A 24,075-nucleotide genomic window follows, 5' to 3' on the forward strand; every position below is an offset into this window, starting at 1 on the left:
GGTGGCTCAGGCCTGTAATCCCAGCACTTTGGGAGGCTGAGGTGGGTGGATCACCTGAGGTCAGGAGTTTAAGACCAGCCTGGCTAACATGGTGAAACCCGTCTCTACTAAAATTACAAAAATTAGCTGGGCATGCTCACATGTGCCTGTAGTCCCAGCTACTCAGGAGGCTGAGGCAGGAGAATCACTTGAACTCAGGAGGTGGAGGTTGCAGTGAGTCAAGATCACACCACTGCACTCCAGCCAGGGCAACAGAGCAAGACTCTTGTCTCTCCAAAAAACCAATTTTTTTTTTAGAAATCATTACAAATGAAATCATAAATAACACTCAAATAATTAGTTTCATTCAGAGGAAACTAACTTGCTAGAACTAACAGGCTCTGTGTAATGTGTTTGTGAGGCTGTCCCTCACAAGCCTGTGAAGACCCGCTGGGCCCCAGCACGTCTGGGAAACCGCCTCTGTGAGCACAACTCTCACTTCCCTCTCTTGTGGACTTAGTTGAGCTTCTGTTCTTTTGCCATCACAGGTATTAAAGCACCACATGGTGACAAGTGAATCACAAACACACGCGTACAGGCACACCCAAGCACACAGTGCCTAGAAACAGCTTTTTGTTGTGAAGTGTCCACCCAAACAAGTCCTAGAATGCCCATATTAAAAATGCTAAGATTGTGATTAAAATTTGAATAGAAAAATTCTTCGGAGAGTTCAGGGACTGCTGGAAAACACGGATCTAGCTGCCTCCTCCATGCCACCCACCTGGAAAGAGACTCAGAGGCCTGCCTGTGTCTGATTGGGCTGTTGACAATGGTCAGGACTATGACTCCAAGCTGGGCGCAGTTGCTCGGGCCTGTAATCCCGGCACTTTGGGAGGTGGTGGCAGGAGGACTGCTTGAACCCAGGAGTTTGAGACCAGCCCAGGCAACAAAGCAAGACCCTGTATCTACAAAACATACAAATCACCTGGGTATTTTTTTGTTTTGTTTTGTGGCAATTGTGAATGGGATTGCTTTTCTGATTTGGTTCTCAGTTTGGTTATTGTTGGTATATAGGAATGCTAGCAATTTTTGTATATTGATTTTGTAGCCCGCAAGTTTGCTGAAGTTATCAGCTGACGAAGCTTTTGGACCAAGAATATGGGGTTTTCTAGATATAGAATCATGTCGTCTGCAAACAGAGATAGTTTGACTTCCTCTCTTCCTATTTGGATGTCCTTTATTTCTTTCTCTTGCCTGATTGCTCTGGCTAGGACTTCCCATACTATGTTGAATATAAGTGGTGAGAGAGGACATCCTTGTCTTGTGCTGGTTTTCAAGGGGAATGTTTCCAGCTTTTACCCATTCAGAATGATATTGGCTGCGGGTTTGTCATTAATGGCTTTTATTATTTTGAGGTATATTCCTTCAGTACCTAGTTTATTGAGAGTTTTTAACATGAAGGGATATTGAATTTTCTCAAAAGCCATTTCTGCGTCTATTGAGATAATCATGTGTTTTTTGTCTTTAGTTCTGTTTATGTGATGAATCACATTCATTGATTTTTGTATGTTGAACCATCCTTGTATCCCAGGGATGAAGCCTCCTTAATCACAGTGGATTAGCTTTTTGATGTGCTGCTGGATTCTGTTTGCAAGTATTTTGTTGAGGATTTTTGCATTGATGTTCATCAAGAATACTGGCCTGAAGTTTTATTTTTTTGTTGTGTCTCTGCCAGGTTTTGGTATCAAGATGATGCTGGCCTCATAGAATGAGCTAGGGAGAAGCCCCTCTGCCTCAATTTTCTGGAATAGTTTCTGTAGGAATGATACCAACTCTTATTTGTACATCTGGTAGAATTCAGCTGCAAATCCATCAGGTCCTGGGCTTTTTTGGGTTGGTAGGCTATTATTACTGATTCAATTTTGGAGCTCCTTATTGTTCTGTTCAGGGAATTAATTTCTTCCTGGCTCAGTCTTAGGAGAGTGTAAATGTCCGGGAATATTTCTATCTCTTATAGCTAACCAGGGAGGTGAAACATCTCTACAATGAGAATTACAAAACACTGATCAAAAGAGATCAGAGAACACAGAAACAAATAGAAACACATCTCATGCTCATAGATAGGAAGAATCAATATTATTAATATGGCTATAATGCCCAAAGCAATTTATAGATTCAATGCTATTCCTACTAAACTACCAATGACGTTCTTCAGAAAACTAGAAAAAATACTTTAAAATTTATATGGAACCAAAAAAGGGACTGAATTGCCAAGGCAACCCTAAGCAAAAAGAACGAAGCTAGAGGAATCACATTACCCAACTTCAAACTATACTATAAGGCTACAGTGACAAAAACAGCATGGTACTGTTACTAAAACAGGCACATAGATCAGTGGAACAGAATAGAGAGCCCAGAAATAAGGCTGCACATCTATGGCCATGTGATCTTTGACAAAGTTGACAAAAACAAACAAGGGGGAAAGGACTCTCTATTAAATAAATGGTGCTGGGATAATTGGCTAGCAATATGCAGAAGATTGAAGCTGGATCCCTTCCTTACACCATATACAAAAATCAACTCAAAATGGATTAAGGACTTAAATGTAAAAAAAAAAAAAAAAAAAAAAAAAAAAAAACTTAAATGTAAAACTGAAAATTATAAAAACCCTGAAAGACAACCTAGGAAATACCATCTTGGACATAGGAATGGGCAAAGATTTCATGAGAAAGACACCAAAAGCCATCACAACAAAAGCAAAAATTGGCAAATGGGATCTCATTAAACTTAAGAGCTTCTGCACAGCAAACCATCAACAGGGTAAACAGACAACCTACAGAACGGGATAAAATATTTGCAAACTATGCATCCATCAAAGGTCTATAAGGAACTTAAACAAATTTACAAGAGAAAAACAAACAACCCCATTAAAAAGCGGGCAAAGGTCAGCCGGGCACGGTGGCTCAAGCCTGTAATTCCAGCACTTTGGGAGGCCGAGGCGGGCAGATCACGAGGTCAGGAGATCAAGACCATCCTGGCTAACACGTGAAACCCCGTCTCTACTAAAAATACAAAAAAAATTAGCCAGGCGTGGTGGTGTGCCCCTGTAGTCCCAGCTGCTGGGGAGGCTGAGGCAGCAGAATGGCGTGAACCCAGGAGGCGGAGCTTGCAGTGAGCCGAGATGTCGCCACTGCACTCCAGCCTGGGTGACAGAGCAAGACTCCGTCTCAAAAAAAAAAAAAAAAAAAAAAAGTGGGCAAAGGGCATGAACAGACATGAACACATGGACAGGTCTCAAAAGAAGACATACATGCGGCCAACAAGTATGGGCAAAAAAGCTGAATATCATCACTGATCATTAGAAGAATGCAAATCAAAACCACAATGAGATACCATCTCACACCAGTCAGAATGGCTATTACTAAAAAGTCAAAAAATAACACATGCTGGTGAGGTTGCAGAGAAAAGGAACCCTTATATACTGTTGGTGGGAGTGTAAATTAGTTCAACCATTGTGGAAAGCAGTATGGCGATTCCTCAAAGAGCTAAAAGCAGAACTACCATTTGATCCCATTACCGAGAATATAGCTAGAGCAATGTATAGCATTCTACCATAAAGACACATGCACACAAATGTTTATTGCAGCACGGCTCACAATAGCAAACACATGGAAACAACCTAAATGCCCATCAATGACAGAGTGGATAAAGAAAATGTGGTACATATGCACCATGGAATATTATGCAGTCATAAAAAAGAATGAGATCATGTCTTTTGCAGGAACATGGATGGAGCTGGAGGCCATCATCCTTAGCAAGGTAATGCAGGAATGGAAAACCAAATCCGCATGTTCTCACTTATAGGTAGGAGCTAAATGATAAGAACTTATGAAGACAAAGAAGGAAACAACAGACACTGCGGTCTACCTGGGGGGGAGGGTGGGAGGAGGGGGAGGAGCAGAAAAGATCGCTATTGAATACTGAGCTTAATACCTGGGTGATGTGATAATATGTACAACAAACCCCTGTGAAATGTGTTTATGTATGTAACAAACCTTCACATGTACCCCCAACCCTAAAATAAAAAAAAATTTAAAACCATCCTTGGAAAAGAAAAAGAAATCGCCTGTAGTTTCAGGTACTCTGGAGACTGAGGTGGGAGGACTGCTTGAACCCAGGTGGTTGAGGCTGCAGCGAGCCATGATTGTGCTGTTGCACTCCTGCCTGGGCAACAGAGCAAGACCCTGTCTCAAAAGAAAAAAAAAAAAAAAAGACTTGACTCCAAGGTTTTGATTTCTGCTCCAGAATCTCAATCTCACACCTCAGGAGGAGCATGGACTACCCTACTTTGACTTTCTCCTCCTTCCAGTGCACCCTCCCCACCAGCCAATGGAGATAAACCTTTCTGAGGAAAACATTATCCTGGGGAATAATGAGTTGGTAAGCTGGTGATTAATGAAGTTGAGAAACTACAAAGCCATTATTAAAAAGGTGAACATCGGTCTGTTATTGAGGACAATCCCCTTTCAGGTCTGTAGTCCTGGCATCTAATTAATGGAACCAAAGCTTTTGGAAGTTCACTTTATAAAAGATGAAACAGTTGCCATTATTGTGAATGCTGGTGTACTCCGTTTAAAAGTGCAATATTGAAGGTAGAACTCTGTGCAGCAACAATACAAGGGTGCGATTTGGGGAGCACAGCACTGCGATAAAAACAATGTTCTTGGCAAGGAAGTCTTTAGTAAATCCTAAGAAGATTCAGCAGGATGTCGTTGGAACCGGATGTGGTGTACACACAACTCACAAGTCCATCCAAACAGGCTGGGATAGTCTACCAATTCAGATAAAGTGTGAGGTTTTTTTTAGGTGATATATATGCAAATAAACTAAATTATTTTTTTGTAACAGCTGATTTAGTATAATAAAATATTTAGTTATGGTAGTATGTATGCACTTTCTGCAAGTGTTTTTGAAAATAGCTGTTGAGCACTTTCTGCGAGTGTTTTTGAAAATAGCTATTGAATAGAATCGCTATTCAATATCTGGTCTACCAAAATACGAAAACAAATCATACTCAGAATTATACTCCTCTCCAAATCATCCTTACTTGAACAATATATGTGGCTGGGAACCTGACTGTGGCTCCAGGGGCGCAGGTGTGTGAGATGCGAGGTACTGCTGAAGCCCGGAAACCCGCGGGGCTTTTCTACACCTTTCCAGGAGCAGCCGCTGGAGATCCTGCCTCTCCAAGAGAACCTGGCTAACCCCCCCACTTAGGTCGGAAGAAATGTGTGATGGGAAACCAGCCCTCTCTGGGAGTGTGAGGGTAAAGACGGTCCTATATTTCAGTTCCAGTGGGGCTGCAGGGTCTTTTGCTATCGGTGTGCTATGTACGCAGGTCTTGCTAGAGCCTGGGAACCTCTAAAAGTCATGGCGCAGAGGGAACGCGGATTTACACGGCAAGGTCTTTGGAAATCAGTCTGCTCTGTATGCAGGTCTTGCTAGAGCCAAGAAACCTCTAAAAGCCACTGTTCAGGGGGCACCCGGATTTGAACCGGGGACCTCTTGATCTGCAGTCAAATGCTCTACCGCTGAGCTATACCCCCGTCACACAGGAGAAAAGCGTCACTCACGTCTTCGTAGTCAGCCGCACGCAAGCCGCGTACAGCACTGCAGGGTCCGCGCTTTGGGCGGCGCTTTTCTCCGGCGGCCAGTTCGGACCTTTGCGCTCTTACCGTCACACTCCAATGCACTTTCTTCCCCGAGTTTGGGAAGAAACCCCGGGGTGACAGCCCCGGCTCACGGCGTTTACTCCTTCGGCCGCTGTCACCTCGAACCTTTTCTTTATCCGTCCCTTTTGGGCTCTTTCCCTTTTTGCTCTCATCTTTATTCTCCACCTCTGTCCTCTTCCCACGATCCTCTGACGTCACTCATGGCCCTTCCCCACACCAGTTCTCCTCCCCGCAAACCACGAAGACCTTCTTAGGCCTTTATCTGATGCAAGCATTGTCTTTTTCAACTAACTGCTTATCTGCGATGAAAATGGAGGGCCCGGAGCAGTGAAGAAAAGGTAGGCCATTTATTTCCTAAAGCAAAATAGGAGATGGAGGCCCAGAAAACCAAAAAGTGACAGCAGCGGGAGAGAGCCTGCCCCACTACACATCAGCATCTGCCAGGACACAAGAATGGACTCGGTGCAGGGACAGAACACCTGGAACGCAGACCTGGGAGCCCACCATAGTCCACGCACGAACTGAATGAAAGAGCGTCACTCACTTTTACAGAGCAGTTGTGTTCACAGCGACTCCGTAAGGCTGGCGCTATGACTGGTGTCCCAATTTTACAGATGAGAAAGCTGAGGCACAGAAACGTTGAAAAAGCTGTCCAACGTCAAATGGTTGGTAAGTGGAAATGCAGACTCAAGTGGTCTGGCAACAGAGTCCATACACTCAACCACCGTGTTTTACACATCACAAATTCATAGGGGAAAGGAAGCGTCATTTACATATATTCTACTGGGAGACTTAGTTGGCCATTTGGGAAAAATAAAGTGGCAACTAAACTTCATATTATATACCAAAATAAAGTCCAAGTGGATTAAATTATTACATATAAAATATCAAACAAATAAAAGCATAAGACAGTATAAATTGCATCTAACTGATTTCTGAAGGACTTTCTAATACACAATGGAACAAATCCCAACAGAAAATACCAATAGATTCGGCTACATAAGCATTAAAGGTTCAGGTATGTAAACAAAATCAAAAGGTTAACACCAAGTTGGGAAAATATTTCTGTCATGTAGGACAGTCAAAATATTACAAATTAATATCCTTAATAAGTAAAGAGCCCACATGTAATAGCAAAGGCCATCAAAAGACAATTCACAAAAGGAAATAGTATAATAGTAGTTGATAGAAAAGTATAAGTGTTAGTAAGTCAAAATAAATCTTAGTAAAACCAAAGACATGCAAATGAAAACAACACCATTTAACATTTTTCCTGTATTGAAATGGACAAAAATTAAAGTAGCAATCCTCATACTGGCAAGGGCATGGTAAGTCCATACTATTTTAGGCCTGTAAACTGGTACAATTTTTTATTTTTATTTTTATTTTTTGAGATGGAGTCTTGCTCTATCGCCCAGGCTAGAGCGCAGTGTCGCAGTCTTGGCTTATTGCAACCTCCACCACCTGGGTTGCAGTGAGCTGAGATCCTCAGCCTCAGCCTCCCAAAGTAGCTGGGATTACAGGTGCCCGCCACCATGCCCGGCGAATTTTTGTATTTTAGTGGAGAAAGGGTTTCACCATGTTGGCCAGGCTGGTCTCCAACTCCTGACCTCAAGCAATCCACCTGTTTTGGCCTCCCAAAGTCCTGGGATTACAGGCCTGAGCCACCATGCCTGGGCTTGGTATAATCTCTCTCGAGAGGAAAGGCAGTATAAAATAAGAGATAAGTTAAAACAATTCCCTTTGACCTAGTAGTAATTCTGTTTCTATGAACCCAGCCCAGAAAAAGCGTGAAATATGAACAAATGTTGGCTCAAAGATATTTAAGTGCTCTTAAGTGTTATTTAAAATATTTAAGCAAATAGATGGCAGGGCGCAGTGGCTCATGCCTGTAATCCCAGCACTTTGGGAGGCCGAGGCGGCTAGATCACCTGAGGTCGGGAGTTTGACACCAGCCTGACCAATGTGGTGAAACCCCCGTCTCTACTAAAAATACAAACATTAGCCGGCCTGTGGTGGTGCGTGCCTGTGATCCCAGCTACTCAGGAGGCTGAGGTGGGAGAATAGCTTGAACCCGGGAGGCAGAGGTTGCAGTGAGCCAAGACTGCACCACTGCACTCTAGCCTGGGCCACAGAGGAAGACCCTGTCTCAAAAAAAAAAAAGTAATAATAATAATTAAACAAATAGAAACAGAAATGCCTAATATTAGAGAGGTGGTTAAGAAACTATGGCATATCTACATGATAGAAAACTAGCTATTTAAAATGTTTGATATAATTCACAAGAAAATGTGAATTACATCTTAAGTCAGTGGTTCTCGATTCTGACTACCTTAGAATCACCTAGGGAGGTTTTAAAAGTACTAATGCAGGTAGGAGGGGGCAGATCAGTTGAATCAGAATATCTAGAGTGATACCCAGACACTGATAGTTTGTGCTGTCAGGGGATTCCAGTGTGCAGCCACGGTTGGGAATCACGATGTTAAATGAGAGTAGGTATTATCTCAAAGGTAAAAATAAGTAGAATCAACCAAACAAAAAGATAAAAAGAAATATTTTGAGATCCTAATATCTCCTAGCTCCATGGTGAGATTGTTAGTGACTATTTCTTCTTTATACTTTTTGGTATTCTCAGTGATTGTTTTATTTTCCTAAACCACTAAGAAATTATTTTTTAAGTTTAAGGGCCCCCAGAAGCACCTCAATTCAAATTGGAAGCTCTTAATCTATAGTTAAATGCCCTATTTAGGGCCATAGCCCCTTCTTGTGCCCTCCCTCCCATCCAGCCACTCCCAGGACTCAGTCAAACAAGCCTCAGTGCGTGGAACTGGCACAGGTCCTCTCCGTGGCCTTCTAGGAAGCCACCTACCTGTCAGCTTCCTGGATCACCCACCTAAGGGCATCTCAGTTCGGTGAGGATGCCCTTCACGTGCACTGTTTGCTCCAGGGCACACATGTGAAGACTAAAGCATGAATATAGGGGTTATGGGTGATTTCAGAACGTTTTTCTTTATATTCCTCTATATTCTTCACATTTTCTGCAATAAAATGTATCACTTTGAAAATCAGAAAAACCCACAAATATTACAAATTTAAGCATATCTCTTCTAGTAATTACAAGCAATATCATTTCCTTTTGACATAATTAGTACGTAATTGCCTAAATAAGACAAAAAAGACTCCAAGGAATGCTAATTTGGGAAATAAGTGCATTATAATTTACACATAACGTACTCATTCAAGTGCCTTTTTTTTTTTTTTTTTTTTTAAAGAACCAAGGTCTTGCCCCGTTGCTCAGGAATGCAGTGGCGTGATCATGGCTCACTGTAACCTCAAACTCCTAGGCTCAAGCGGCCCTCCCATCTCAGCCTCTCAAGTACCTGGGACTACAGGCCTGCTGCACCACCACATCATCTGGATTTGTTGTTGTTGTTGTTGGAGACAGGGTCTCGCTCTGTTGACCAGGCTGGTCTTGAACTCCTGGGCTCAAGCAGTCCTCCTGCCTCAGTCTCCCAAAGTGCCAGGATTACAGGTGTGAGCCACCATGCCTGGCCTCATTTATGCTTCTATAGGAATAATTAATTCCATTTTGCACATGAGGACACAGCCTCAGAAAATTTGCAAGGAACTCAATTTCAAGACCTCTCTGTCCAAGTCCAGGGCTGTTTCCACAATACTATATTTTTTTCATCTTTTCTAGTAAAGGTTGGATAACTGGAAGAACAGAGAGCTGATCACTGGGATCTGAAAGAGTTACCACCTCATTCCCAGTCCTGCCCTCTCCATGTGAGGACGGGTGAATCTGAGATAGAAATAATGGCTCATGTGTGCTGAGTGTTTATGTTGGAGGCTCATATACACTATCCTATAGAATCCTCATAGCTGTCTGAGGCAGGTACAATTGTTATATCCTAGGAAATAGTTAAGACTGCTCCCATTTTATAGCTGAAGAAACAGATTCAGGGGGACTAAGCGACTCATTCAGTCATTTAACAAATACACTACGTTCCAGGGTCTAGTCTAGGCACTGAGGACTCAGCAGTGAACGAGGCCAAGAAACATAGCCCTGGCCCCATGGAGCTATATTCCCAGAGGTGCAGTGTGACAGACAAGCAAACTAATGCATGAATGAAAACATCACAGATATTGAAAACACTACAGGAAAATAAAGCATGGTATTCTGATGGAAGACAACAGGGATGGTCAGGAAACGATGATTGGAGCTGAAATCCGAATGATAAGAAGCCAGTGAGGAAAAATCTGGATGCATGTCCGGGCTCACACCTGCAATCCCAGCACTGTGGGAGGCTGAGGTGGGCGGATTGCTTGAGCACAGGAGTTCAAGACCATTCCTGGGCAACATAACGAAAACTCATTTGTACAAAAGATTTTTAAAAAAATTAGCCAGGCGTGGTGGCATGCACCTGTAGTCTCAGCTACTTGGGAAGCTGAGGCCAGAGGATCAGTTGAGCCTGGAGAGTCGAGGCTGCAGTGCCACTGGCACTCCAGTCTAGGTGACAGAATGAGACCCTGTCTCAAAAAATAAGTAGATAAAAATAACTAAAATTCTGGATGCAGTGGATCCCAGGCCTTGGGTAGAGTGACCCACTTGGAAGTGGCTTGGCAGGATGAAGCAAGAATGAGGCCAGTGTGGGGCAGCAGAGGGGGCAGAGCAGGACAGTGATTTGAGGTGGAGGTGAGGTGGGGTCAGGCCACAGAGGGCCCTGTGAGCTGGGTCAGGAGGTGGCATTTATTTACTGTGTCATCCCAGGGAGAGTGGAGCCTGGATTTGGATCTCCCTCCCATGTGCAGGGGCCACATCTCTGAGCCCTTCCTCAGAGACTCTGTGCTGGGCTTGGCACAGGTCTTCATCACCTCGGGCCTGTCCTGTGGAGACAGGCTTCCCAGGTCAGTCTGTAAGCCTCCTCGGCCACGCAATTAAGGTTATTGTTCATCCAGCCGACCTGGTTTCTGCCCCTGAGGAGCAGATTTAGGTGGAGGAGGCACACATGAACACCCACTGTCACTCGGTGTCACTTCAGTGATAACTGTCTTAAGTTCTGTGAACCTAGAAAGGGGAAGGGGGAGAGTGGGCACCACCGTTACCCTAAGCTGGGGTGTTCCAGAGGCCTTTTCTGAGGGAGTGACATTTCCACAACACCGTGCAGGAGGAAGGAACGTTAGTTGGGAGATGAGCAGCCCAGGAAGTTGGGCGGCATGGGTGAAGCCTGAGGCAGTGGGGTGCCAAGAGCAGAGAGAAGGTCAGGGTGCCGGAGTCTGGGAGGCAGCCTGTGTGGACTGAGTAGGGTCTTCCCAAAGTTCATGTCCTTCCAAGAACCTCAGGAGGTGACCTTCTTTGGAAATAGGGTCATTGCCAATGTAATAGTTAATTAAGACCAGGTCATCCTGGCGCAGGGTGGGCACTCAGTCCAATATGACTGTTATGCTCATCAGAAGAGAGGAGACAAAGGGAGCAGGCCAAGTGCACGCTGGCGCACTGCATCCAATGCTGAAGCCAGGAGAGAGGCATGGGACGGTGTCCCTCAGAGCCTCCAGTAAGAACCAAGCCGGACCACACATTGATCTTGGACCTCTGGCCTCCAGAACTGCAAGAATCCATTTCTGTTGTTTAAAGCCAACCAGTTTGTGGCACTTTGTTACAGCAACCCCGGACAGGGCCGAGAAGGCAGGCAGGGCCTAGTGGGTCCTGAAAGATTTTGGACCTTACCCTAAGAGCAATGGGGAACCTCCCAAGCAAGAGAGGACTATGATCAAATTTGCCTTTTCAAAAGATTCCCTGGCCGCCCAGTGCTCCCACAGCATTCAAATCCGTTAAGAGTGAGGCCCCACAATAGGACAGAGGCCCTGCCGCCTGCACATCACTCACACGGAGGCACACGTCACTCAAATACACCGGGTGCTTGCCAGCCTTCCCACCCGCCCACAGAGCGGGGCTTCCTTGCCTGCTCCCCACACACAACTAGGGGAGACGGCCGACCTGCGGGAGGATCGTCTGGCCCTATGCCTCAAACGCCTTAGAAAACGCTCGTACCCTGGACCAGGCAGTTCCACTCCAGGAGGTTAGTCTTTGCATGGTTTTATTAGGGGGCCACCGCAGCCTGGGCTAAAGAATTTAGTCTTCGGAAAAAACTAGGCAGACATTTGAAAATATATCAAGGAAAAAAAGTGCAGGCCGGGCGCTGTGGCTCACGCCTGTAATCCCAGCACGTTGGGAGGCCGAGGCGGGCGGATGACGAGGTCAGGAGATCGAGACCAGCCTGGCTAACACGGTGAAACCCCGTCTCTACTAAAAATATAAAAAATTAGCCAGGCGTGGTGGCGGGCGCCTGTAGTCCCAGCTACTCGAGAGGCTGAGGCAGGAGAACGGCGTGAACCCGGGAGGCAGAGTTTGTGCAGTGAGCCGAGATCCTGCCACCGCACTCCAGCTTGGGTGACAGAGCGAGACTCCGTCTCAAAAAAAAAAAAAAAAAAAAAAAAAAAAAAGTGCAGCCTATCATGAGAGAGCGCCTCCAGGTCCACCTCCGCATGGGACAAACACAGCGAGCGGCCAGGAGCTGGGCCTCAGCCTTGGTTTCCTCATCTGCACAACGAGAAAAGTGGGTAGAATGCAGGCTGCCTGGGAAGGAGCTTGAGCAACCCTAAAGCTCGGGGTCAATTCACAGAGTCCCCTCTCCTTCTGGGACCCAAGGCCCTCCGGGTCTTCTGTGCTGTTTTGTGCCGTGGGTTGAGCCTTCGAGGTGGGGTAGGTCTCATATTTCCTGTGCTCTCAGATTCCTGCGGCCGCACCTTTGTTTGCACCAACTGTGTTTGCACCAACTGTGTTTGCACGGGGATTTGCTGGGGCCTTGGGCCGGCAGGCCAGTGTGTGCAAGAAAAGCAACCTGACAGCGGCTCCTGCTAACCAGGGCTGGTTCGGGGCTGCGGCCGGGCGGCTCCCGCACTGCGACTAAGGGCCAGCCGGCTGGCAGGCGGGGCTGGGGCTCGGATGTCGGGACTAGCGGGTCTCTGGCGCGAGGCGGACGCCACCACCGAGAAGGCCGCGCGCATTCCTAGAGCGGCCGCCAGCGGCCAGGTGAGGGCGCCGCGGCCTCCGGGGCCTCCTCGCCTCTGGCCGGCAGGGGGCAGCGCGCGGCCCCGCGCGGCCCGACGTGGCGCTGGCCCGGGAGGCAGCCCGTGGGCCGCCGGCGCGCCCTGCCGGGCACCCAGCAGCGCGCTCCCGTTCTCATCAGACGGGAGAAAAAACGCCCAGGCAGAGGAACGTCTAAAAGTCAAGTCATCAAAATTAATTTAATCGAGAAAATGTGCATATTTAAAATATGGATAGAGACGCATAAATACATCTTTAAAATAAAAATATAATCGTTTGTGTTAAGTCCTTGCTCCATTGGCTCGCAGCTGCACTCACAGCACCAGTGAGACCGACACGGTTGTGCCCCATCCCACAGGCGCCAAATGGAGGGCGCAGGGTTTTAGGAGCTCGCGTAGGGCCTCTCGGGCGGCAGCAATGGAGCCGCGAGGCCGGCGGGGAGACCGAGGACGGGACCCGCTGAGCTCTGGGTGAGCTGGGGGGACTCGAGGGGACCTGGATGGGCCAGAGGCCTGGCTTGGGGAAGGGCCCCTTCCCGGTTCCCCAAGGTCCCCGTGTGCCGCTGCCGTAGGGAAGCAGGAAGGCACGGCCGCGCCAGGCGACCTGAACGAGAGGAAGCCCGGGGTCGCCGCCCGCGGGTGCGGCTGGTGTTCATACCCAGCCAGGAAGGGCGGGCGGGCCTCGGGTGCCACGCGGCGTGCCCGGCGCTTTCCCCGCAGTCCCGCTTGCTGCCCGTCCCTGGACTCCTTATCAGGCAGCTGGGTGACCTTGCTGCAAAGGGCAGGGCCGTGGAGCAGGATTTCTGCCGCACACCAGCCACCTGCAACGGTGGTAAGAGGATTTGGCAGTGATCCGGGTACTCTACCTAATATTGGGGCTGAAATATCAGAAGGAATGATAAAATCCATTTTTAAGTGATAGCGTTTAAAGGTGTTGGATCAGTTTTAATGAAGAAAATCATCTCCATCCCAGCTGGGCAGAGATTTGGGATTGTACCCGTGTTTCTTCCCGCACATTGTCACCTGTGGCTTGTTCATCCGTTCATTTCGCGTGCACTGAGGACCTCTGAGGACCTTGCGCCAGACTCTGGAGCAAGCGCGAAATGAACAAAAGCCGGCCCTGCCCTTGGGAAAAATCAAACACACAATGGCCGCTGAGTGCACGCTCCGAGCACGCGCCAAGCCCTGGAAAGCCCGGTAGAGGGGACCCTCCAACCTCCCGCAGTGATGCGTGTGTGGCCAGGGGTCTTGCTAGGCTGCACCTTGCACCTGAATCTCCCGTTGCCTTCACCGTGGAAGCGTTTGCTGTAAAAATAACATGGGGGTTGGGGCGGGGGAGACGTCTTTGTAGCTTTCTCACAGGGCTTAAGACATCTGTCCTGCTATCTTCCCCGGCCTTCCAGGGATTCTCAGTGGATGTTAGCTCTCTGGATTTCACTGGCAAGGTTATAGAGACTTACCATTTTCTGATATGAACATCTGCCAAGTAACGCATAGAGAATAGGAAAGCATGCATATCCCACAAGGAAAAAAATAAAACTAAGAAACTGTTCTATCAAAGAATTAAGTAAGCATGGAGTGTGTCACTGGATAAATTAAACATACAGAGTTTGGATTGAGGCTAGGAAAGGTTGAAGCAAGAGAAAAGGAGCCCTGGTGACTTGCCCAGGGCAGAGGTTTTTGAAGTGAGCTTCCTCCTTGGAGACCCCTCAGTGCAGGGGGAGTTTGGGAAGACGGGGGCGCCAGAGCAGGTAGGCTTGGCTCCCTCTCCAGCCTCTTAAGGCACGAGTTATTTTACATATTTAGCTTCTGAAAATTGTTTTATTTAAACAAGGGATTCCGGAGGCTACAAACGAAAGCTTGAAAACACTGACAGATGAAGTGCAAAAAATTTGGCTGACCATTATAAATTTGATAAAGATTTCATGTCCTGAATCTGAAAGAGATTCTAAAATATATTACAGATTTAGTTCTACAGAGAAGGGATGAACTCGTCCAAGTAATTTCACAGGTGGAGATGGTTAGAAGTCCTCATACTGGGTGGTTAAAATTGATTTCTTCCATAGTTATGGAAAAGACTTGATACCTTCTCTTGGAGAAATAAGGGACTCATTCAATTGTTAAGTTTTTATTGTTTAGAACATAGAAATTCCTTCTACAACCAGAAAAAAACGCTATTTTCATTTGGGGGCAAAGAATTTTAAATAAGATTCTGGAATTCTGTTATGTGATTACTACATACTAATAAGAGTTCATCTTTTTGGTAAAATGAACACCCAAGCATGTTTGTATGCAATTAACGTTTGTTTCAAGACTCTGAAGAGCTGGCAACAATTTGGGCAAGGAAAATGTGTCTATTTCTCTCAATTTGTCTACTGTATGAATTAAACACACCAGAGATTGGCTTAAATTGGTCTGAATATTGACTTGCTTTTTTTAGCAGCACTCTGAAACATTTGAGGTTTTTTTTTTCTCCCAAACTTATTTCAGAATGCATCACTGGATAAATTGGCTTGGTAAGGCATTGATTAATTCAAGACACAGTAAGGAACCACTGGGTTAAAGTGGGAAAGAAATAATACAAATTTTAGTTGGACAGTCATTATTATTAAATTGTTCAGGGGGTAACTATGGGAACCAACTTAGTGTCTTTACTTTTTGACAAAATTAATGTGATTTATAGTGATGACTATCATCCAAATAGAAAAATATATACAGAATTTTTTTTAAGAGACAGATTCTCACTATGTTGCTCAGGGTGGTCTCAAACTCCTGGGCTCAAGCGATCCTCCTCCTTAGACCTCCCAAAGTGCTGGGATTACAGGTGTGAACCACCACACCTAGCAGAAATTTTTTTGTATACGCCAGACGCGGTGGTTCACACCTATAATCCCAGCACTTTGGGAGGCCTATGGAGGATTGCTTGAGTCCAGGAGTTTGGGACCAGCCTAGACAACGTAGTGAGATGAGACCATGTCTCTACTAAAAATAAGAAAATTAGGCTTGGTGGCTCATGCCTGTGGTCCCAGCTACTCAGGAGGCTGAGGCGGGAGGATCACCTGAATGTGGGAGGTCCAGGCTGTAGTGAGCCATGATGTCACCATCGTACTCCAGCCTGAGACAGAGCAAGACCCTGTCTCAAAAATAAATAAATAAATTTTTTAAATCTTAAATTTTAGAATTTGCATAATTTACCTGCAGCAAATTTGATCATGGGACCATGTAGTTCTTGGCTGGTACCTTCTGTGGAAAAATGGCAAATTTCACCTTTCATACTTGTTTACTTTTCTTAATTGAGTTTAGCTTAAATCCAAGCTATTTCAATCCTTTGAGGGCATAATTTGATTATCTGTGTATCCTGTAAATGAAGAGCTGATTGCATTTAATTTTTAAAAAGATTTTATACTTATTAGACTATACTGATTTTAAGAAGAAACAGTCTGTTGTCCTGATAAATCATTCTTTAACTAAAATTACCAGCAGGGATAGAAATTTTCATTGATACATTTTGTCATTAAAATTCAACTTTCCATTACCTGAATTAATAGACAGCAGTGATGCTCCTGTCTTATAATTCTTGAGTTATTTTGAGATATTATTTTACAAAGAGAAGCAGTGAGTTTCATTCATGCGGTAGTGGCGGGGAGGGAATGGTGAGAACTCAGAGGTAGCATTGAGCCGGCAGGATTAGAGTCAGGGTGTATTTTGTGTTATTAGGGAGCAGGTATGTCTTCCTTATAATAATCTCCTTCATGCAACTACTCCTCTGACTGATAAACAAATGGCTTCTTAGGTCCCAACGTCAGAAATAAACAGAGAAAGGTGGCCTCTTGCCATAACAGTGCTCTCCCCAAAGTCCCTAAGGTATAGAGGACTCAGTCTAAAACGGGGACTGGATTGGTGTTCTAACCACCAGTGTGCCCAGGAACACCTATTCTACCCTGGTCAGGTGAACCTCAGCGCGTCTCCCAATGTCGCCTGGGCTTGGCTGGCCAGGCAGCCAGGGAACTGTGCTTTCAGGCAGGTCCAGACTCACATGCTGTGCCCATAGACAGTGAGAGCTGCAAATCAAAGAGAAATAGTCATGTTTTGCCCTTTTTATTAAGGATCCATGTTGAAATTGGGAGGCAGTATGTAACAGTGGTTAATAGCACACAACTGGGGTTCCCACCCACTTAGGTTTAAATTCTGGCCGTGTGACCTTGGCTGCTGATGGCTGAACCTCTCTGAACTTCATCTGTTCAAGGGGACACAAGTACCAATTTCACAGGTTGTTGCAAGATAAAATGAAAGGAAAGCGTTTATGATTTGGCACAGTGACTGCAACATGGTAAAACTCAATGAATTGTAGTGATTTTAGTTATTATCCTTAATAAACTTATGGCTAGTTCTGACTTCTGAACAGAACTTTTCATGTAAGGTTGCGATCAATAGTACTATGTTTAATGTTTTCTTTTCTTTCTTTCTATCCTGGTCTTTTCCCCTTTTTTCCTTCCTTTCACCTTCCTTTTCTTTCTTTTTTTTAGAGAAATCATTTAACCTGGAGCCATCCTTTGTAGAAAACAGAAATAAAAGGGCTAAAGTCTATATTGTAACTAAAATTCCTCATTTCAAGGAAACCAACTAGAAATGGTAGATGCAAAGTTGATTTTTTTTTTTTTTTACAAATTGTCATCTAGAAGTTGCCAGTATGACTGGGAAGCAACAAGAGGCTTCAGCAGCAGTAATGCTTTCCAGAGCGCTGGAGGAGAGGCCCTGGCCTGACTCAATGTTGCCCTGGCAACAGTAGGGCCTGGAGGGCCTCTGTCCCTGATCCCTTAATCTGAGGAGCTGCCACCACAGTGCTTCAGGAAAGGTCTCCCACAGACACCTGGCTGGTTCAGGCTACATCCACTGAAGAGGAATGAAGAAAAGCTGGGGATGCGGTTCTTTATCAGAGACAGCTGCCTAAAGGCCTCTCTGATGGTCCCAGCTTTCCAGATCCCCAGAGGCTTAACCAGGCTGCCAGTCTCCACCAGATGCTAAGTGCTGTCTAGGCAGCCAGGGATTCCTAATCCTCTTGTGTTTCTCCACAGAGCCCAGCACAATTCTTTGCACACAAGTGGTGATTAATAAATACTGGGGCGGGGGGGCTGTAAGACAGTGAGCATCCCCTCGGCACCAGCCCTGCCTGTCCCACCTGTGACCTCGGAGGACCCAACTCCGCTCCTCTTCATTTCTCAGCTATAAAATGCTAGGGCTCAGCGCTAAGGGTTTTTTCCTGCCTCAAACATTCTTTTTTATCCTCTTACTGTGTTCATCATTTTGGCAAATGCACAGAGCATGTTCTGTTTAATATATTTTGTTTCCCCCAATTTTATCTTCAGTCAAAAAATCTGGAGGCAAAATGGAATAATTTAAAAGAGGTGCTGGCTTTTCTTTTCTCAACAACCATACTGGCCCCAGGAAAACAACTTTTTGGCCAAGCACATGGGCTTTGGAGTCAAAGAACTGAGTTCAAATCCTGGCTCTACTATTTGGTTGCTGTGTGACTTTGGGCCTACTTAACCTCCCTGAGCCTGGAGCTCTCCACCTATAAAATGGGTGTAATGAAACATACATCAGGGTTATGAAGGGATGTATGTAAAGTCTTCCAAAGTAAGAAGCTCTCAATAAATGGTAGTTATTCCTTCTGCTACACAGCTTTATGGGGCCAACAGCAACAGGCAACTTAGGAGTTCACAAGTCTAATTAAATTAAGGGCACCCAAGAAAAGCACTGTGAAAGAGGACCAGAAAACTCAGCGAGGTGGGGTACTACCTCCTGCAAACTCTGGAGTGTGGCCAAGGGGTGAACTGAAACCCTGTCCACTCCTAGATAAGGACCATGATATAGTTGTGGTTTAATTTGTAGTTTCTCACACCAAAATAATCTACATTTGCCTACTGAAACTTCTTTCTCAAAGATTCATTCTTTTAGGATATAACACTAGCCCACTACCAACTTGAACTTCTGTTTGAAATTAGTAATCTCTTACTGAGACCTTAGTATCTGCCAGTGTCCTTGCTATGTATCTATTGTGATTTAAGCCTCAGAACAATGGGAACTTTATTATCCCTATTTGACAGATGAGGAAATTGATGTTCTGTTAATTAACTTGTTCAAGGCCATCCAACTATGAAGTTTAAAGCCACGTCTTTTTGACACCAAAGGCTATCTACACTTTAGGAACCAATAGCAGAGATTAGGGCAAATGGAAAGTGAGATTCAAGATGGTGGCAAGAAGTCAGAACAAGGGGAGAGACGATTTGGGGCACAGGGTGCTGGGCACTTAGGAAGAGGCATGAGGAGGGAGTCAGAGCCAAGGAAGGGGAGGTAGAAGTCAGGGAAGCCATGGCAGCCCAGCTACATGTAAGGTGAACCAATCTTGACATACTATGACGTGTCCTGAAAGACTTTAAATGGTATCCCAATAGACAGAGACCTAAGGATGCACGAACCAGGCTGTTCTCGTTGATGCAATAAATTGTCAGTTAAAAGAAAAAGAAATACCAATCTTTGACTATATTTGGTTTAATCCTTTTAAAAAACAAATTTCAGATGGGAGCTATGGCTCATACCTGTAATCCCAGCACTTTGGGAGGCTGAGGTGGGAAGATGGCTTAAGGCCAGGAGTTTGAGACCAGCCTGGGCAACACAGAAAGACTCCCCCATCTCCAAAAAAGTTAAAAAAAAATTAGCTGGGTGTGGTGGTGCACACCTGTAGTCCCCCAGCTACTCGAGAGGCTGAGGCAGGAGGACTGCTTGAGCCTAAGAGGTTGAGGTCAGAGTGAGCCATGATGGTGCCACCACATGCCAGCCTAGGTGACAGTGCAAGACCCTGTCTCAGAAAACAAACAAGCAAAAAGAAACAAAAACCACCCAGATTTCCTAGAAAAAGAAAGCCTCTCAAGCACCATTCTCATTTGACCCCATAATGTCCTGCTAACTTCATGTAACAAATGAAGTTCCTCTCTGAGTCTCCCACATGGATTCTACCCCACAGCACCTCCGTCTCCACTCAGGGTGGATATTTCCAGCACTCTTTGGTCCTCCAATTCCAGAGCTAGTAAAAATTTAGGGCAGCAACAGCCCTCTACCAAATACCTCCCCAAATTCCTCCACTAACAACTCTTTGAGACTTCAAATATCCTCACGTTCAAAAGAACCATTTCCCCTGCCATCCCTTCAACCTCCACCCACGGGTTCTGTTATCTGCAACCCGTCCGTGGAACTGAGCTGGTTCTCCCACACCTGACTGTTAGATTTCTTTGCCTTCTACCAGATTCAGTCCCTAGATAGCTATTTGTATCATCTCTCTCTCCTACTCAGCAATCTTCAATGGTTTTTCCTACAAGATCCAATTCAAAGTCTGCAGCCTTGAAGTCTTAGATCCTTTCTGCACCCCTAGTCTACTCCAAACCAACATTTGGCCCTGTTTTTCCTAGACAGGCCCTTTCATCCAGCTGAGGTTTAATCCATCACTGCTCCTGATCTTACATGCAGCCTACTCTCCACACTTTTCCTTTTATGACCACCCCCACCAAGAAAGCTTGCCTCATTTTTCTCATGTATGGAAATCCTCTCCATCCCGCAGGCCCAGCTCAGATTCCACCTCCTGGGGGAAGCTGTCCTCCTGCAGGCCCCCTCTGCCTGGCAACTGGTGAAGCTGGCTGCACACTAGGGAACTACCTGCCCACGTGGCTGCACCAGCCTCGCAGCTGATGCTTCAGGTCTTGGTGGAAACTGCCCCTCAGTCCTTCACACCAGCCCAGACCTCTGCTCCCTCCTCTGGCCACCATCCCTATGTCCTATCATCGACTTAGAAATTCAGTCTAAATGGAGAAGCTTCACATGTGAGATCTTGTGCTGTCAATCACTTCCCCTTTCTGTGCTTAGCTTACAAACTCTTTATACAAAGCAGAGGGAGCTGAGGATCTCTACGGTCTCCTCAAAGTCAAGAGTGTATCACCTTCTTCCTCCAAATCCCCTTTTTTGAACCCCCTTCAAGTATCTTGTCACAACTTGACAGGCCTGGCTTCAGCAGTGCTCTCCTCTCAGGCCAGTCTCTCTGCTTTCAGCCCAGCTTCCCCAGTGTGCGAGGCTGAGCTGTGCACTCTGCTAGCCTCCATGAATTATCCCTTTGAATGGCCTGAATTCTCTCTGGGCCACTGCCAAACCCATCAGCAAAGTAAATCGCTCTGTGGGCAATGTAATATTCCTGCAGTTTCTCTTTCTATAAGAGAGAGCTGGAGGGAGATGGGAAATGAATGAATACCTAGAGAAACCAGGGTTCGTCAGTGCGTTCAGCAAGTCCAGAGTAGCTTTGGTGCAACATTCAAATAAAAAATGTTCTGACTGGTGCCTTTTGTGGCTTCCGCAAAGACTGGCACCAGGGGCCTCTGCACCTCTTCCCTAGGCTTCCCTCCCGCCACCCTACTCCTCAGCCAGCTGCATTTCAAGCTACGCAGGAACGCCTGGGCACTGAAGGCAGCGCCCAGCTTTTGCTACAGGACCTTCTTTCCAGCTCATTCCAAACCTGACCGTCACTCTCCTTGACCACGCTAGTCAACTGGGACCTATTCCGTCCTGAGCTCCCAGCAACCTCATGGACTCCAGGGCAGACGCGATGGTCTGGGGTTCCCGTGGTCCCTTAGACGTCAGTCCTGCCTCTCCTTCTCCATTTCAGAACCGGCGGGATCAGCGTCTCCCTCACCACCCAAATGGAGAAGGAACACAAAAAAGGGTCCCAACAGAACCTGTCAACTGACACTAGCGTATGTCCCTCCGGCCTTCTCAATCCCTCCCCTTCAAACCAAACAAAAACGGCAAACAGGAAACGCTCGTCTTTTAAAAATTACTCTATTATTATCAAATAGAACCACAGTATCCAAAAGGTAATTATAAAGTTCTATCCCCAACTAGATGGGCCCTACACCGCCCCTCTGAGTGGCCGGCGGCCAAATCACGCCCCCCGTGCTGATTGGTTTCATCCATTTTATTGTCAAGGAAATTAACAGCCCGAAAGGGTTCCCCAGGTCCGCGCCCTCCCCCCTGGGGCCCCCGGGGAAACGCGGCAGCAAGGGACCTGGTCTCACTGCCCCCATGTCCTTGGGAGGAGGGACGAGAGGAGAGGGGGAGCTCACGGCAAAGGGGCTGGGGGGCGCCCCGCCCCCGCCCGCTGGGCTCGGGCCTGGCGGTGTCCGAGGGGGGCTCGGCCCGCGCACCTGGCCGGGCGGCGGCGGCGGCGGCGGCGGCGGCGGGGCGCGCGCTCACTCGCCCGTGTGGGTCCGCAGGTGGTACTTGAGCGACTGCTTGTAGCGGAAGCACTTGGCACAGTGCGTGCAGGGGTAGGGCCGCTCGCCCGTGTGCGCGCGCTGGTGCTCCAGCAGGTGATGCTTCTGCGTGAAGCGCTTGCCGCACTCGGCGCAGTGGTAGGGCCGCTCGCCTGTGTGGATGCGCCGGTGCTCCAGGAGGTGGTGCTTGCGGATGAAGCTCTTGCCGCACTCGGGGCAGGCGTGCGGCCGCTCGCGCGAGTGCACGCGGCAGTGGTTGGTGAGCTTGGACTTCTCGCTGAAGCTCTTCTCGCACTCGGGGCACTTGAAGGGCCGCTCGCCTGTGTGAGTCCGCTGGTGGCGCAGCAGGTGCGAGGGGCGGCTGAAGCTCTTGCCGCACAGGCTGCAGATGAAGGAGACCTCATGCTTGCCCGCGTGCACGCGCTGATGGATCACCAAGCTGATGTGCAGGCGGAAGCTCTTCTTGCACTCGGGGCACGTGTAGGGCCGCTCGCCCGTGTGCGTGATCTGGTGTTTGGTCAGGCTGGACTTGTGGCTGAAGCTGCTGTCGCACTCGGGGCACTTGTAGGGCTTAGGGCCACCGCCGCCGCTACCAGAGCTGGGTGACTTGGGACGCGGCTTGAGCGCGTGCTTGGGGTTGAACGTGGGCCCGCGTTCGGGTGAGACGCAGCCTCCGCGCACGCGGTGGATGCGCTGGTGCAGCGTGAGCTGTTGCTTGTGCCGGAAGCTGATCTCGCATTCGGCGCACTCGTAGGGCCCCTCCTTGATGTGGTTGCGCTGGTGGATGATGAGGTTGATCTTCAGGCGGAAGCTCTTGCCGCACTCCATGCATGTGAAGGGCCGCTCGCCGCGCCGGTTCCGCTGCTGCTGGCTCGAGGCCCCGCGGTTCTCGCTCAGGTGCCGCTCACCGTGCACGGAGGGCGCCAGCCTTTTCACTGCGGGGTTTCCTAGCTGCAGGGGCGGGGGGCTCTCCTCGCCCTCGGGGGACATCTCCCCGGGCAGCGGGGTCTGGTACATACTGGCCTCATATCTCCCGGACAGCTGCCCAAGGGATTGCAAGTGCTGCGGCAGCTCATCCTCCTCCTCCTCTTCTTCCTCCTCATCTTGTTCCTCTGTCTTGATCACGATCCCCTCTGCTCCAGGGACAGAGAGAGAAAGTCGTTAGCTGCTGCCTGGCGCCCCTAACCTACCTGGATGGAGGTACAGCATTGCTTCACCCTCACCAAAACATTGCATTATTGGCCCAAATTCCTTCTTTTGGGAAAAGTCCCCTCATTGCGTCCCCTGGTCCGCTCCCCTCCCCCAACAGGGTAGACGCGTAACCCAGACTGGCCTTCCTGTTTGCTTCAGGAATTAGTCCAGACTTAAAAGGGGCTAAAAAGAGTCCTCTTTGGATTTTATACAGAGGACCGCAGGGGAAATCGCTTCCTGTTGGTTATGATGCGAAACTGCTGGTACAGCCGGACCCAGCAGGAAAGAAGGAAACCAGTACACAGAGCCGATGTGGGAACACCTGGATCCAGCCATGCCTGATGCTGGAATACTCACGATTCTCTAATTATATGAGCGATACACACCCCTTTTTCATTAGGCTACTTAAAGGTTGGGTTTCTACCAGCTGTACCAAAGGGTCTCCACTCCTAAGCTTCTCAGTCTTTGCCCCTCTGAGGACATCTCTGCCTGAACTCTGCTCAGACCGGCCCACTTCTTTCTTAATCCACTTGGAGGATGATTTCTCCTCTTGGTGCCTTTCCTCACCTTCCTCCAGAAATTTCCCTCTCCTCTCCATGTCTGCCTTGGTGATCAAAACCTACAGCACTCCACCCCCTCCTTGGAGCCCACAGTACTCACTGGTGCCCACCCCAGGGATCAGGAACCCAGCCTTTTGCAGCCTCTCATGGGCGGAAGATGCACCGGCACAGTCAGACTCGACCACCCTTGAA

The 24,075-nt window shown here is 47.5% G+C and overlaps 1 protein-coding gene and 1 non-coding gene across 4 annotated transcripts in view; both read right to left on the minus strand.

Moving 5' to 3' along the window:
• Positions 1 to 5,513: 5,513 nt before the first annotated feature.
• TRNAC-GCA (transfer RNA cysteine (anticodon GCA)) lies at positions 5,514 to 5,585 on the minus strand. The gene has a single exon. It is a non-coding gene; the product is annotated as a tRNA-Cys (tRNA).
• Positions 5,586 to 21,682: 16,097 nt separating this feature from the next.
• The window catches only part of ZNF777 (zinc finger protein 777), a 29,507-nt gene continuing 27,114 nt past the window's right edge, over positions 21,683 to 24,075 (minus strand). For 2 of the 3 annotated variants that reach the window (XM_009454469.5, XM_063815773.1), the window contains exon 6: positions 21,817 to 23,265. In XM_009454469.5, coding sequence (XP_009452744.1) covers positions 22,109 to 23,265 — 1,157 coding nt within the window. In that variant the 3' untranslated portion in view covers positions 21,817 to 22,108. Of the gene's footprint in view, positions 23,266 to 24,075 lie in introns of all 3 variants that reach the window. The other variant, XM_519469.8, reaches the window with a different exon arrangement.

Source organism: Pan troglodytes, chromosome 6 (assembly GCF_028858775.2).
Source record: "Pan troglodytes isolate AG18354 chromosome 6, NHGRI_mPanTro3-v2.0_pri, whole genome shotgun sequence".
Lineage (NCBI taxonomy): Eukaryota > Metazoa > Chordata > Mammalia > Primates > Hominidae > Pan > Pan troglodytes.